The sequence below is a fragment of the Halichoerus grypus genome, chromosome 3 (assembly GCF_964656455.1).
Source record: "Halichoerus grypus chromosome 3, mHalGry1.hap1.1, whole genome shotgun sequence".
Taxonomy (NCBI): domain Eukaryota; kingdom Metazoa; phylum Chordata; class Mammalia; order Carnivora; family Phocidae; genus Halichoerus; species Halichoerus grypus.
Window position 1 is genome coordinate 97,315,966 of NC_135714.1, and position 13,357 is coordinate 97,329,322.

At 36.8% G+C, this 13,357-nt stretch overlaps 2 protein-coding genes across 2 annotated transcripts in view; one reads left to right on the plus strand and one right to left on the minus strand.

Moving 5' to 3' along the window:
* The window catches only part of LOC144381367 (uncharacterized), a 476,769-nt gene that overhangs the window by 351,277 nt on the left and 112,135 nt on the right, over positions 1 to 13,357 (minus strand).
* The window catches only part of LOC118535461 (bifunctional heparan sulfate N-deacetylase/N-sulfotransferase 3), a 178,626-nt gene that overhangs the window by 76,436 nt on the left and 88,833 nt on the right, over positions 1 to 13,357 (plus strand). For both annotated transcript variants that reach the window (XM_036091796.2, XM_036091795.2), the window contains exon 5: positions 9,122 to 9,307. In XM_036091796.2, coding sequence (XP_035947689.2) covers positions 9,122 to 9,307 — 186 coding nt within the window. The remainder of the gene's footprint in view (positions 1 to 9,121; positions 9,308 to 13,357) is intronic.

Consider the following 13,357-nt stretch of genomic DNA (forward strand, 5'->3'; position numbering starts at 1 on the left):
CAATTCAAAAAAAAATGAGCCTAGCCTATGCAAGGTACAAGTGTTTACATCATTCCTTTGAGCATTCTTACAAAAGTACACCCTTTAGTGGTATGTTTACTTATGAAACACTCAACAATGATATGACGACACTTCAAAAATTCTGAAGGGAACTCGAAGAGAGGAAAACATTATGCTCTGTTAAATAGAAACTTACTCAAAATAAATTACATAATTATTAGGGAAGACTAGAAGAAAATCTGTCACTCTCCCCCAGATAATTCCTTCTTAGAGGTTACCAGAGAAAATGAAGGTTAAATTTCATTATTGACACTGAATTATTAGCTTAACTTTTGTTACTGGAATTTCTTAACGCATTTGGTGTATTAAATTTCATTTAAGTTTTTCAAATAACTAAGCTGTTAACTAGTACTTGAAGGGGAATATATGGTGTCAAGGAGGGGTTTTACTGATATTGCTAGTACAGCCTTATCAGATTTATGGTTTGCCAGGAGTATTTTTACCTCCCATTTTATACATAATATCAATTACTTTTTCCAGAAAAAAAATACATACCTTTTTGTAAAACTTTTTCTAGATAAGATTGATAGTGATAGTGTGTCTTCTTTTAGGAATGTCTGCTCTTAAATAAGAATTCTGGGGGCACCTGGGTGGCTCAGTTAGTTAAGCATCTGCCTTCGGCTCAGGTCATGATCCTGGGGTCCTCGGATCGAGCCCCACATGAGGCTCCTTGCTCACTGGGGAGCCTGCTTCTCCCTCTCCGTCTGCCACTCCCCCTGCTTGTGCTCTCTCTCTGTCTCTGTGTGTCAAATAAATAAATGAAATTAAAAAAAAAAAAAAAAAGAATTCTGAAGAGTTTTTTGAAGGCTAGAGGTGATGTGGAAGGATTCTTAATTTACCATTTTTCCTTGTCCTTTTGTTGTTTAAAACAGAAACAGAATAATGTTAATAAAATGAAAGGAAATTACATAGTAATTGACCAATAATGACCAATAATGTTGCCATTCTCTACAACTCTTTATAAATAGTTTTGTTACCCCTACTTGGCAAGCAAAGGAAGTGAGGCTTAGTGAGACCTGCCAAAGGCCTACAACAAATGAAGGGTGGCCCTGAAATTGAGCCCAGGACTCCTACATCTGTGCTTTCTCCATGATACTATGCTCTCCCTATCCCTGAGACTCTGGGTAGATACCAACCATTCCATTGTCATGGATTTGGGTATCTTTAGATATGGGAAGAATAAGATTATTTTCTCACTATGTAGTTGATGAAACACTATATATTCTTTTCCAGAGCTGAGTAACTTCAGAGTAGTAAGGTCATACTTCTGTTCTATGAGTTACTATAATGTCATTCTATTTCACAAAATTTCATTATTAACACCTTTAACACTTTAATCCAAAGACTTCTGTTACTGTAGGCATGCTTCTTTTAGATCCAAACTGTGAGACAAAGAATATCACCTTCCTGGCGTTTCTGGACCCATAAGAAAATCAACCAGGGAAGCTCACCTAGGCCTTGGTGTCCAGAGTTTTTATTGGGGTTTCATTTCATAGGCATGATTGATTGAATCACTGGTCATGGGATTGAACTCAGTCTCCAATTCTCCTCCCCTACCTGGAAGTTAGGCCAATATCACCTGGCTCAAAGCCCCACCTCTCTAATTACGTGGGTCGCCTTTCTGGCATGGCCAAACCACATTCTGAGTCATCTTGTTAGCATGACTCAGATATGGTCTCAGGGGCCCACCATCAATAACAAAGACATTCCTATCACTCAAGAAAATCTGAGGATTTCAGGCTTATCTTCCAGGAACCAGGGATGATGAAGACCAGCCAAACTCTTTATTATACAATAGCTGCCAACAGAGGATGAATCTAAACTCTTAAACCAAATATATTAAAAACAACATGATCATCACAGCAGACTTTTCACATACCAACCAGCAAACAGAAATTTATATGATGAATTAAATATTACCATGTTTAAAAAAAAACAGAAATAAATCTACTGGCCAAACCTATAAATATTAACCAAATTTGTGTAAATGTGCCCATCACATTTTAGGAGGTTATTACTTCCTTAAATTTATAGGTGGAAAATTACACGTGTTAGCTTAAGATTTGATCACGGATTAAAGACGGTGCATTTATATTTAGCACCTGAATATAAAACCACTTCTAAAGCCACACAGATTGTATCAAAGAAGCACAGAATTTTAAATCCGAACATCAGTGACTACTTGCACAATTGAAAAAAAATAAAAACCAGATTCTTATGCTAGGTAATTATTTCTCTCAGGATCTTTTATTTCAAACCATACCAGAGATACCATCATTTGTCACAGGAACATATTTTAATATTGACAATGTTAGCATTCAGTTCCAAACCTTAATTCCCTAACCTAAAGATAAATCCTGACTTGCCTGGTTTTGTTCTAAGTGAAGAAGAAAGTCAGCTTCATTGGGATAATAATTCTGCATATATTGGGCTACCTTCACTGCCATTTCTTACTTTCCCCATCATGGCAACTGCTACAGGACTCCTCCAGATACTAGAGGCCCTATGGGCTCCCATAAGCTCACATTCCTGTGTGGCCCATTAGTTTCACTTTAGGAAAACAAATTGTCTTTAGAAACATTAAAATGCTCCTCAAATTTAAGGGCCTAGTTTCATAAACCATTTTCTTCATATATATTGCGTGCATACATGTGTGTGTGTGCACATGTATGCACATGCACTCATATCTTTTAGGTTAAAAGGTTCTAATTTCATTTTTCAAATATGCTCCTATCATCTGGGAAAATTTATTTTCTATGTGAAAAGCAATAGCTTTTAAGGAAGCCACTTTAAAAAGCAAAGCAAAACAATATTTTTTTTCTAGAAACAGCTCCAAAACATACTACCAAATGTAAACATACAGAAACTTTATCATAAACCCATGTAAACTGTAAATGCAAATTTTCAGTACTATGATATAGTTAACCAAAGAATGAAAGTCTGTATACTGAGGAAGTGGGACATTCTAACCAAAATTAACTGCAGAGAAACACTTATAAGTTTTTCCAAACTATGTTGTAATGAAGTTTTAGATTTTTTTTTTCTGCTATAGAGTATAGAATGTTTATTTGGTTACCTATCATTGTGGGGTTTTCTAATTACATTGGTTTTTAAACTTGCTAATCTGAGAAATATGGAAATAGGCAACAAGTCTAGTCATGAATGGAAATTTAAAAGGTTCTATTTATAAAGATTGAAACAGAGAAAAATATTTTTAAAAAATTTAAAAAGTACTATTCTATTACGCTCAGCAAAATAAGTCAGACCGAGAAAGACAAATACCATATGATTCCACTGATAAATAGAATCTTAAAAAAGACAGAGGATAAACAAACAAAAAGCAGAATCAGAACTATAAATACAGAGAATAAACTGATGGTTGCCAAAGGGGAGGGAGACAGGGGGTTGGGCAAAATGGGTGACGGAGAGTGGGAGATACAGGCCTGCAGTTAGGGAATGAGTAAGTCAGAAATAAAAAGCAGAGCATGAGAAATAGAGTCAATGATATTGTAATAGTGATGGAATGGGACAGACGGTAGCTACACTTGGGGTGAACATACCGTAATGTATAAACTTGTCAAATCACTAAGTTGTACACCTGCAACTGATGTAATATCATGTGTAAACTAGACTCAAATTTAAAAAGGTAAAATACCATTCTTATACTAGCAAGAATTTAAGTAAATATTATCAAAGATTATAATAAACAATGATTCTTCAGTGTTGCTCAAATACCCGAATACCAATTTTTTTTCTCTTTTTTTCATTTAGTTTTTTTGGGGAATTTTTCTAAGGAATATAGCATCACTTTTTGCTTGATAAAAATGTATTATCTTCACATCTATTTGGAAGTATTTAAATGCACAATTTATGAAAATCTTGTAATTTTTATTCTATATATAATTTAAATATATAAGTTCATAATAATAAATAAATATGTCTGTCTTGCACTTGAATAATAATTTTTAATTACAGTCTCAAAAGTGTTTTCAAATATTACTTATATAAGTATTAAATTTCCCTGTGAGTTACCCATATGTCTGTGAGTGAACTGAGAGTTTAACTGAGATCATTGAGAAAGTTAGCATAAGAGGGAGGTGGTCAGAATCAGTTCACAAACTTACTCACTAATATTTATTGACTGCTTGCTATTGGCAAGATACTGGGCTTATAGCAGTGGATGAAACAGAACCCAGAATTGCAGAGTCTATCATTTAGTGAGGAAGGCAGACGTTAAGAAATAATTATACAGACCAATATTCACTTGCAAATCGTGCTGTGTACTATGAAAAAGAAATGAAGGCGGGCGCCTGGGTGGCTCAGTTGGTTAAGCGACTGCCTTCGGCTTGGGTCATGAGCCTGGAGTCCCTGGATCGAGTCCCACATCGGGCTCCCTGCTCGGCAGGGAGCCTGCTTCTCCCTCTGACCCTCCCCCTCTCATGTGCTCTCTCTCTCTCTCTCATTCTCTCTGTCTCAAATAAATAAATAAAATCTTTAAAAAAAAAAAAAAAAAGAAAAAGAAATGAAGGCTCTAAGAGAAGTCTTAATACAGACTTAATTTAGATCAGAGCTTGTCAGTAAAGGCTTCTTTGTAGATATGACAAAATAAGTTATCAAAAAGAGGTATCACATTTATCCATGGGAAGAGTTGGAGTAGGGACATTCCAGTCTGAGAAAACAATATATAGACGGATGGTAAGGTAGGAAAGCACTTGGTGGGTTTCAGGAAAAGATTAACGTGACTGGGGCGCCTGGGTGGCTCAGTCGTTAAGCGTCTGCCTTCGGCTCAGGTCATGATCCCAGGGTCCTGGGATCGAGCCCCGCATCGGGCTCCCTGCTCCGTGGGAAGCCTGCTTCTCCCTCTCCCACTCCCCCTGCTTGTGTTCCCTCTCTCACTGTGTCTCTCTCTGTCAAATAAATAAATAAAAAATCTTTAAAAAAAAAAAGAAAAAAAAAGATTAACATGACTGAAATACAGTGAAGGGTGGAGGATAGTGTAAAATGAGACTAGAGAGAGAAGCAAGGGTCATATCATGCAAGGCTTGGAAATATCCTAAGAATTTTGTATTTTATCATAAATGCAAGGAGAAATCAAGGATAGATTTTAAATAGAAAGTTATAAGATCATATTTGTGACTTTTAAATATTACTTTGGCTGCTATGTAGAAAATGGATGGATGTAGCAGGAGAGGAAATGGGTAGACGAGTTAGGAGTCTGTGCTACAAGCCCATGGAATAAAATAGTAGATGAGGCCAGGTAATGGTGATGACCGAATTGGAGAAAAGTAGATAGATTTAAGATACATACTGGAGGTAGTACTGATAGGCTATGATAATAGCCTGGATTCAGGACAGAATGAGGAAAGAGATGTCAAGAACAAAAATCTAACTTTTCCTACATAGCCATGAGTTGGCTGATGGCTGATAGTGTCATTTAATGACATGGAGGAACCTTGGAGAAAGAGCATATCTGGTAGAGTTGAGAGGTGGAGATGAAGAGTTCAATTGTGAGACTCATTAATCCCACTTTGTTCTAAGTATCAGACCCACATTTTATAGTAACATAGCCATATTCCCAGCCTTTTTGGTCCATGTCCTCCACTAGGAAAATCTTGATATGGATTACGGGTTCCTGGAACTAAGATGCTACTTTCAAGAATTAATGAAGAAGGAGAATTAACTTTTTAAGCTAACATGTCTAGTATTTTAGACTTTTGGCCCCAGATAACAAAATATGTGCTTAATTTCAAATTAAAAGATTTGGAAGAGAATAATCAGTCAAGAATTAAGCATCGTGGCTAAACCCTCTAAAACCTGATAGTCTGCCTTCCCAAATACACTACCTACATCTTAGCCCAAACTTCTCCATGCAAGAACATTTCCAGTGTTCTTTCTGGTACTGAATGCAAATTTGGGGGCCATTTTATGTTGCCTTTATCTAAAGCTCTTTTAAAAGATTTCCTACTAACTCTCAGTGATTTATAGGCTGGAGCCACATGGCGCTGGTTGTGACTATTTGGACAGATCAGGAGGGAAGCAGGCACAGGAAGAGAATTTAAGATACACGTCACAGAATCCTCACATGACAGAATCCCAAAATCTACAGTGAAAACAGAGAAGAGGGTCTAATAGCTCTTTTACTGATAAAAAGATGGCCTAGTGGTTTCATAATATCCACATTATAGTTGAGTAGTAGGATCATAGCTTATTAAAAAAAAAATGGAGGCAGGGCAGTAACAAGAACAATAAACAACATACATTGAATGTGTATCATGCACTAAATGCTTTCCCTGTGTAATATTATTTAATTTACTCTGAACCGCTTCAAGATAAGTACTCTATGACTAGCATTTTAGAGAACAGGACATGAGGCTTAGAGGTCATAAATCATTTGCCAGGGGCGCCTGGGTGGCTCAGTTGTTAAGCGTCTGCCTTCGGCTCAGGTCATGACCCCAGAGTCCTGGGATCAAACCCTGCATCCAGCTCCCTGCTCAGCGGGAAGCCTGCCTCTCCCTCTCCCCTGCTTGTGTTCCCTCTCTCGCTGTCTCTCTCTTGGGTCAAATAAAAAATAAAATCTTTAAAAACAAATAAAATAAATAAATAAATCGCTGTGTCTCTCTCTGCCAAATAAATAAAATCTTAAAAATAAAAAAAAATAAAAAATAAATCATTTGCCAAAGGCCACACAGGTAGAAGACGGGAGAGTGAAATGGCCAGATACATCTGACTCCAGAAGTGGAGTTTCCTAACACTGTGACACATAGCACGAGCACACAAAAGATGAGATGAAGAAGCCTCAGTATTTCTTCAGTGTCAAAAGCTGGAAATAAAAACAAAATTGCACATACATTGGTCCCCAAATATTTGGGAATATTCCAAAAGAAGGAAAGTGTCCCTGCTGTGCAGGACCATCCTTTTCTTACATGGGCCTCCTGCACACAGAGCCGACCACTTATGGGCATTGAAAACTACCTTGAGCTCAGCATAATTTCTTACAAATCTGGAGATATTTGAATTTAATAATACAGTTCCTATCATTGTGAATTTCATCCTTGCTTCTTAAGAAACTGTTAACCTATAATTGTTGATTTTTTTTTCTTTAAATTTCAATGATTAAAATTCATTTTCTGTCATCCGGTCCATGATCACTGCACCCCTATTTTTAAACCAATTTAGATGAGTACTTCACTGACCTTTTCTAACACAAAGTATGGATTGGTGAATTATTTTTAGTTGAAAAAATTTGCTTTAGTTTGAGTTTCTAAAAACCAGTAAAAGAAATGCAGTGAGATATTTCAACTCAGTTTTTAGCAAAATTCTAAATGATATAATAGCAATTCCATTAAATATGGCCATTTCTACAAAGATGCAAATACAATGAAGAACACAAAACTTTCTTTGTCACCCTTCAGAAACACAGGCACGGGCCACTCCACTCTAATACCACTCATTCTCTTTCTCGCCGCACAAATGCGGCAGCTCCCCTTTTCAGCAATTCCAGTACATCTGACTGAACGCACTCTTAAATGATGAAGAGAATTTACAAGATAAGGGGCAAGGGCCATTCCACTTGAGGGGGACAGTGCATACAGTGTACAGCAAAGATTTGAAGGGAATCATCAGAAATTGGGGGTGGGGAGGATGAATGCTGGTAGGAGATAAGGCTGTGTAGACAAGTTTGGGACCAAATGTTGAGGGTCTTTTATGCTGAGTGAAGGAGTCAGACAGATATAAGGAACAACAAACTATTGGCAACCCATTTTCTTTCTTTCACAGGCTTCATGTACTTCCTTCACCTCCTGTTATTATATAAGTTGGGGGAAAAAAAAAAAAAAGCTAACCATACAAACTAGCCAAACAAAGCTAGCTTCTTTTTCCATATCCACTTGGAGCGTATTTCTACAATTCAATATATTTAGCAGCCTAATACTATGGTTCTCTGTATGTGAAATTGTTCTTTGGCATGAAGAAAAGCCATGACTAATTCAAAGGAGGCCTATTTGGGTGGAACTTTTGAAGACTATAAAGCAATTGAAAATACAGACAGAAAAATAAACTATTTTTCAGGAGAAAAAATACACATCTACTGCTGAAGCCATGGGTATTCTTTTTATAAGAGACATGTTTCATCTTTTACGCCTATGCAATTTCCCTCTATGCCAAAAGATTCCTCTATGTATTAAGGGACCAACTCAAATGAAGAAGAACAATGACAATTATACAAGGTTTCCCCAAATCCCCTCCAATATATCCAGATGTCACATAAATTTATTTTTGGAATTTTCTGACCTGGTCAGGGCCAACTGAATAGAAGATATGTGGCATGTACATACGTATTGTATGTGTGATTTTAAAACTATTTTTTTAACTGGACTCATTTTACATACAAAATCTTGACTTCAAACCAACTAAATTTCCAGATTATTTGGCTTTTTCAGTACCTTCTACTTTTACTATAACCAGGACTTCAACTTCAAAGAAAATTGCTCTGTAAGATTTAACACATTTTCTCATTGCAGGTGTGTGCTTCCTCCAAGGCAGGGAACATAGTCTATTACTGGCCCACATGCTGAGGGACCAGCAGAAATGTGGCAAGTTTGGTAGAACCTGGGCAACAGGCAAAATAAAATCCTGTTAACAGGTCTAGTGAACTTGGAATGTGTTCTATCCCTCTAATAAATGTTGGTCTTATTTTTGTGGGGAGTGCTGAGTGTTGTTTGTTGCAAGTGCTTGTAATTTAATTTATTGAAATTGTGAGAATAGAAGAATGGGTGGCTATGACAAAATGCACTAAATGCAGACTCTTTCAAGTTATTCATTAAAATCATTAGTCCTGTTCCGCCCCCTCTTAAACACAAATGTATTAACATCAAGACTGGTGGAATGATTACCAGGCTTCATGACACCTAGAGGTCGTAATATTTGTCACCTTAATTTTACAATACAATTAAGTAATGATGGATTTAAACAAATGCATTTATAGTACATTTGAGAATCCTGGGGTAAAAATAGGATCAAGATAAATTTTCCCACATTCTAATTAACATTTGCTTGGTCTTAGGAGCACAGCATTCCTACCGACATGGGCTACGCGGTGGCCCCTCACCATTCGGGCGTCTACCCTGTACACGTTCAGCTTTATGAGGCCTGGAAGAAGGTTTGGAATATCAGAATCACCAGCACTGAAGAATATCCACATCTGAAACCAGCTAGATATCGGAGGGGCTTCATCCACAAAAACATCATGGTGAGCTTCCTCCAGTATGCATAGGGTACAACTAATTCTTCCAGATTTACATTCTTCATTTGAAGAAAGAACAAAAGAGAAGAGCAAAATGTTGAGCGCTTAACTATAGGAAAAGCTTCCTGCTGGAGGAAGTATATTTATCATATCTAAGCAAAGGATGTTTTAATTAAAGTCACTTCTTTACAATTCTTTGAATATAAAATGCCTTTTTTTTTTTTTTTTTTTTACTGACACTACTACTATTAACCAGGAACTGATGTTAAAATACTAAGGAAATAATATATCTGACTTGCAGATAATTTACAGAAGCCATTATCTCTTCAAAAAGTTACTTAGTATGTAAAACGAAAACCAACTCTCTATATTAACCATGCTGCTCTTTTATAAGTTAAACTGTTCTCTTTACCATGTCAGACCAAGCAAACAAACAAAAAACTTGACTACTTACAACAAGAAGCTATACATGAAGTCCTGCATAATCACTAACAGATCATAATATAGAGTACGAATGTAACAGATGATGTTAATTAAGTCATTTACATCCATTGTCAAATTCTCTCCAAAGCTTCCCTATTTTGTGTTTTTGTTTTTTTATTTTTTACACTGGTGACACATGCATACTGTCAAGATATGTTATTACCTAATACTTTGTGTGGCCTCCCAAAGGAACTAAATCCTACTTTTTGCCCAAACTAGAAAATCCAAAGAGTGCTGATGAAGTTAGGAAGCGGCTTCCTGATTTAGACTCACCCTGGGAAGAAATACCACACAGAACACTGTGTGGTAAGGCACTGGAACTCCCTGTCAGACTACGTTTGACCAGATGCCTACTCTCTAGAATTAGGTGTAACTGACTTCTTTTCAGACAGTTTTCTAATGTCTGCAAAAATTACAGAATGGATAATGACATTTAATTTGGATCAACTTGCATCTTGACTTTTTCCTCAATAAAAACTGTTGTAAATGCTAGATGGGGACATAATGGCTCTATTTCAGCCCCGTCTGCCCTTCTTCTTTGGAAAATAAACTCCTATGCCTCAAGTTGCCAGCCTTTTGACCAGAGAGAGTTTAGGACACCTGGGTTATAATTCAAGAGTATTCAATACTTTCCTGCCATTTCTAAATCATATGCAGTCTTAGTAGAATAGTGAACGTAAGTCTCTAAGGACTTTATTAAATGTTGTCCTCTTTTGTTTCTGTTTCTGGGTGTACTGCCAGAAAATTTGCTTGGCTGTGTCCCATGGGGTATGTTCATTTTTTGTTTCTCCTGAAAACATAGTTTACCTGTATTATAAATGCACAAATCTTACAGGTAATAAAGGCTCTCATAGATTTCCTGTTTTGATGGAAGTGTCCCTATGGCTCCAGTTTTGTAGCAATCCATGGAAACCCTCTATATTTGCTTTGTGGGCTCTTGGATAAGAATGTCCAAGTGGGAAGTGCTCAGCAGGCAGTTGATTATGCAGTAAAAGAGAGAGAACATGGCTTGGAGTCATCCAACTAGAGGTGCAAGTTAAGACCACAAGAGCCAATATGCCTTCCTAGGAAGAGAATGAAAAGAAAAAATCACACCCACATTTTGTTTTAGGAGATGAGGGAAACTTTTTTTTTTAATATTCACAAATCAAATTCCAAAGGCCTTAAATGAAACTCATTACTTCTCTTCAAGCCAGCTATTACTGATCCTGCTATTCCTAATTCAGTTCTGCAATTCAAACGTCATGCTGGCCACTGCCTTCCAACTTCCAGTCTCTACATTCCATCAATAATTCCTTTGCAATACATTTTTATTTCCCTTAGTTTCCCACAGCCTAATTCACTGCCTTGATTTCATGTGTAAACTGTGCTGCTGGTTCCTACTTTGTTTATAGCTTCCATTTACCCCCCACACTACAGCCTATCCCACAGAATAGTGCCAACCTTTTATTCTTTTTAAAACACTGCCTTCATTTGGGCCTTCCTAACCTTGATACTTCCAATTATCTCCACACCCCTTAACTTGCTCTTCAGGTATCCGAAAACAGTTTAGAGTAAATCTACCTTTCTATCTTCTGTTTTCCCGTAGCTAATACAGACTCACTCCAGCCCAAAAGTTCTAAAACAGCATTACTGTGTCCATGTCTTTGTCATTTTTTCTACCTTGAAAGACTTTCTGACCACTCTCTACCTACTCTTCTTCCCTTTATTCCTCAATATCAAGCTCATATCCTATAATTTAATGTAAAGCACCTTGGTGTATAACAGCTGAGCAGCTAACTCAGGCCTACTCTCCTGTGAATTCCCATAACAGATCATCTTATAACTCCACTAAGAATATAAAAGCCTACTACATTTCAAGGTGTTTGTGCCCTAACCAGAGTCTCTGGGTTTCCAGTCCTAGTGCTTTGCCTGCTAGACAAATTCGGTCTTCATTCAGTAAGAAATTAAGGAAAAACCAGGACTCTCTACCCTAACCCCTGGTTGCTAAATGTGACTTTCTGGAGAAAGCCAGAGCCCCCTAAGCAATTAGACTACAGATCCTGATTATCTACTTTCTGTTTCTAATGGAAGTGTCCATTGATAAAGATTCCCATTAGTCATGCTGCCAGCCTCCTAGGTGGTCTTTACTGGTGGCTTCTAGAAGCATTTGTTGACAGCGGCTCCAGGTTTAGGTCTTAGGTACAGGATATTGGCTTCAGGTCCCATTGGTCAAGATTTTTGTTGGTTAGGCTTTCTTAACCATCTCCCAGTTATTGTCAGCAAGTTTCCATAGTCTCCTCAATGTCTCAAAGTTTGAATTTGATAGTGTTATAGTCCCAGAACCAGTTCTACAGGGCAGTCCATAGCAAAGTACCAAAAAAACAAACAAACAACAAAAAAATAAAAAAACCCTCCCTCATTCCTTCTCTAACACAAGAGAGCTATTTCAAGGAACATGTTCAGTGTCTGTAGCATTGAGCTCAGTGAGCAAGACAATGGAATATGACCCTGTCACATTCTAAGTATCTCCTCAGCCTCCTGTGGTGGCCCGCTGATCATCCTAGGGCTCATGGTAGCTCTTATCCTCTCGGCAGTGCAATCCTTCCCAGAGTTGCAGGGTAAAGCCCTTGCACTTCCTCTTCTCAGTGTTCAAACTCAAATAATTTGAGAAATAGACAAAACTCAAATTTCTTTTCTCTCTCCATTTTGCATAGAATCAGCAAGGCAATCAAGTCCCAAAGACAGCTCTTTATGTTTCCATAGTTTTTCAAGCAAGATATTCAAACTGAATCCCAAAAGTGATTCAGAATCATGCACTTTTAAAATGTAAAACTAACCTAGCATTTGATCACATGTGGGCATTTCATTATTTAGCTTTGGGGCATTTCTCTTTATTCTGATATAAATTCTTCAAGAGTAGAAGGAATATATCTTTGTGTTCTCCCACATGGACTTACATAGAGTTGAGAATATGTATTTGTTTAAAAAAAAATGAGTAAATGCCGTATAAAGCTTTGATTTCCAGGAAAGTGATATTTTCATGAATTGTTAGGGAATATATTTAATTCAGTTAGAATATCTTTGCACCGGGTTCTTGTTTGCCATTGATTTTGCAGAATGTGTAGTACTTTTAAACATAAACATCACCAGAGCTAATACTTGGCAATAAATTGAAGTTCTTTTAACTATTTCACCAAGATAGAATAGCTCCCAAGGATATTTGACCAATTTACAAAAATAAATAGAATACATAAAGTTTCAATTTACACAGCAATGTATGATATACTGATTGAGCTAAGAATTGTGTTTTTTGTAAGAAACTTTCAAGGACTAGATTGAAATTTATTATAATACAGAAACTAAAGAGAAAGAACTAGTATATTTGTAGAAGGTTGCAAAGCATGAAAAGTCCTACATAGGTAATATTTTGAAAGCACTTACTGAGCCAGATGTGCTTTAAGAATAAAGACAGAAAAAATGAAGATCAATTTACTGAGGACAATAAGCAGAAGACTTGTATATTTAAGATTCTGTAAGCTTGTAGCTCTCCAAAGTATATTCATTAATTGTCTACTACTTCAAGTATACAGT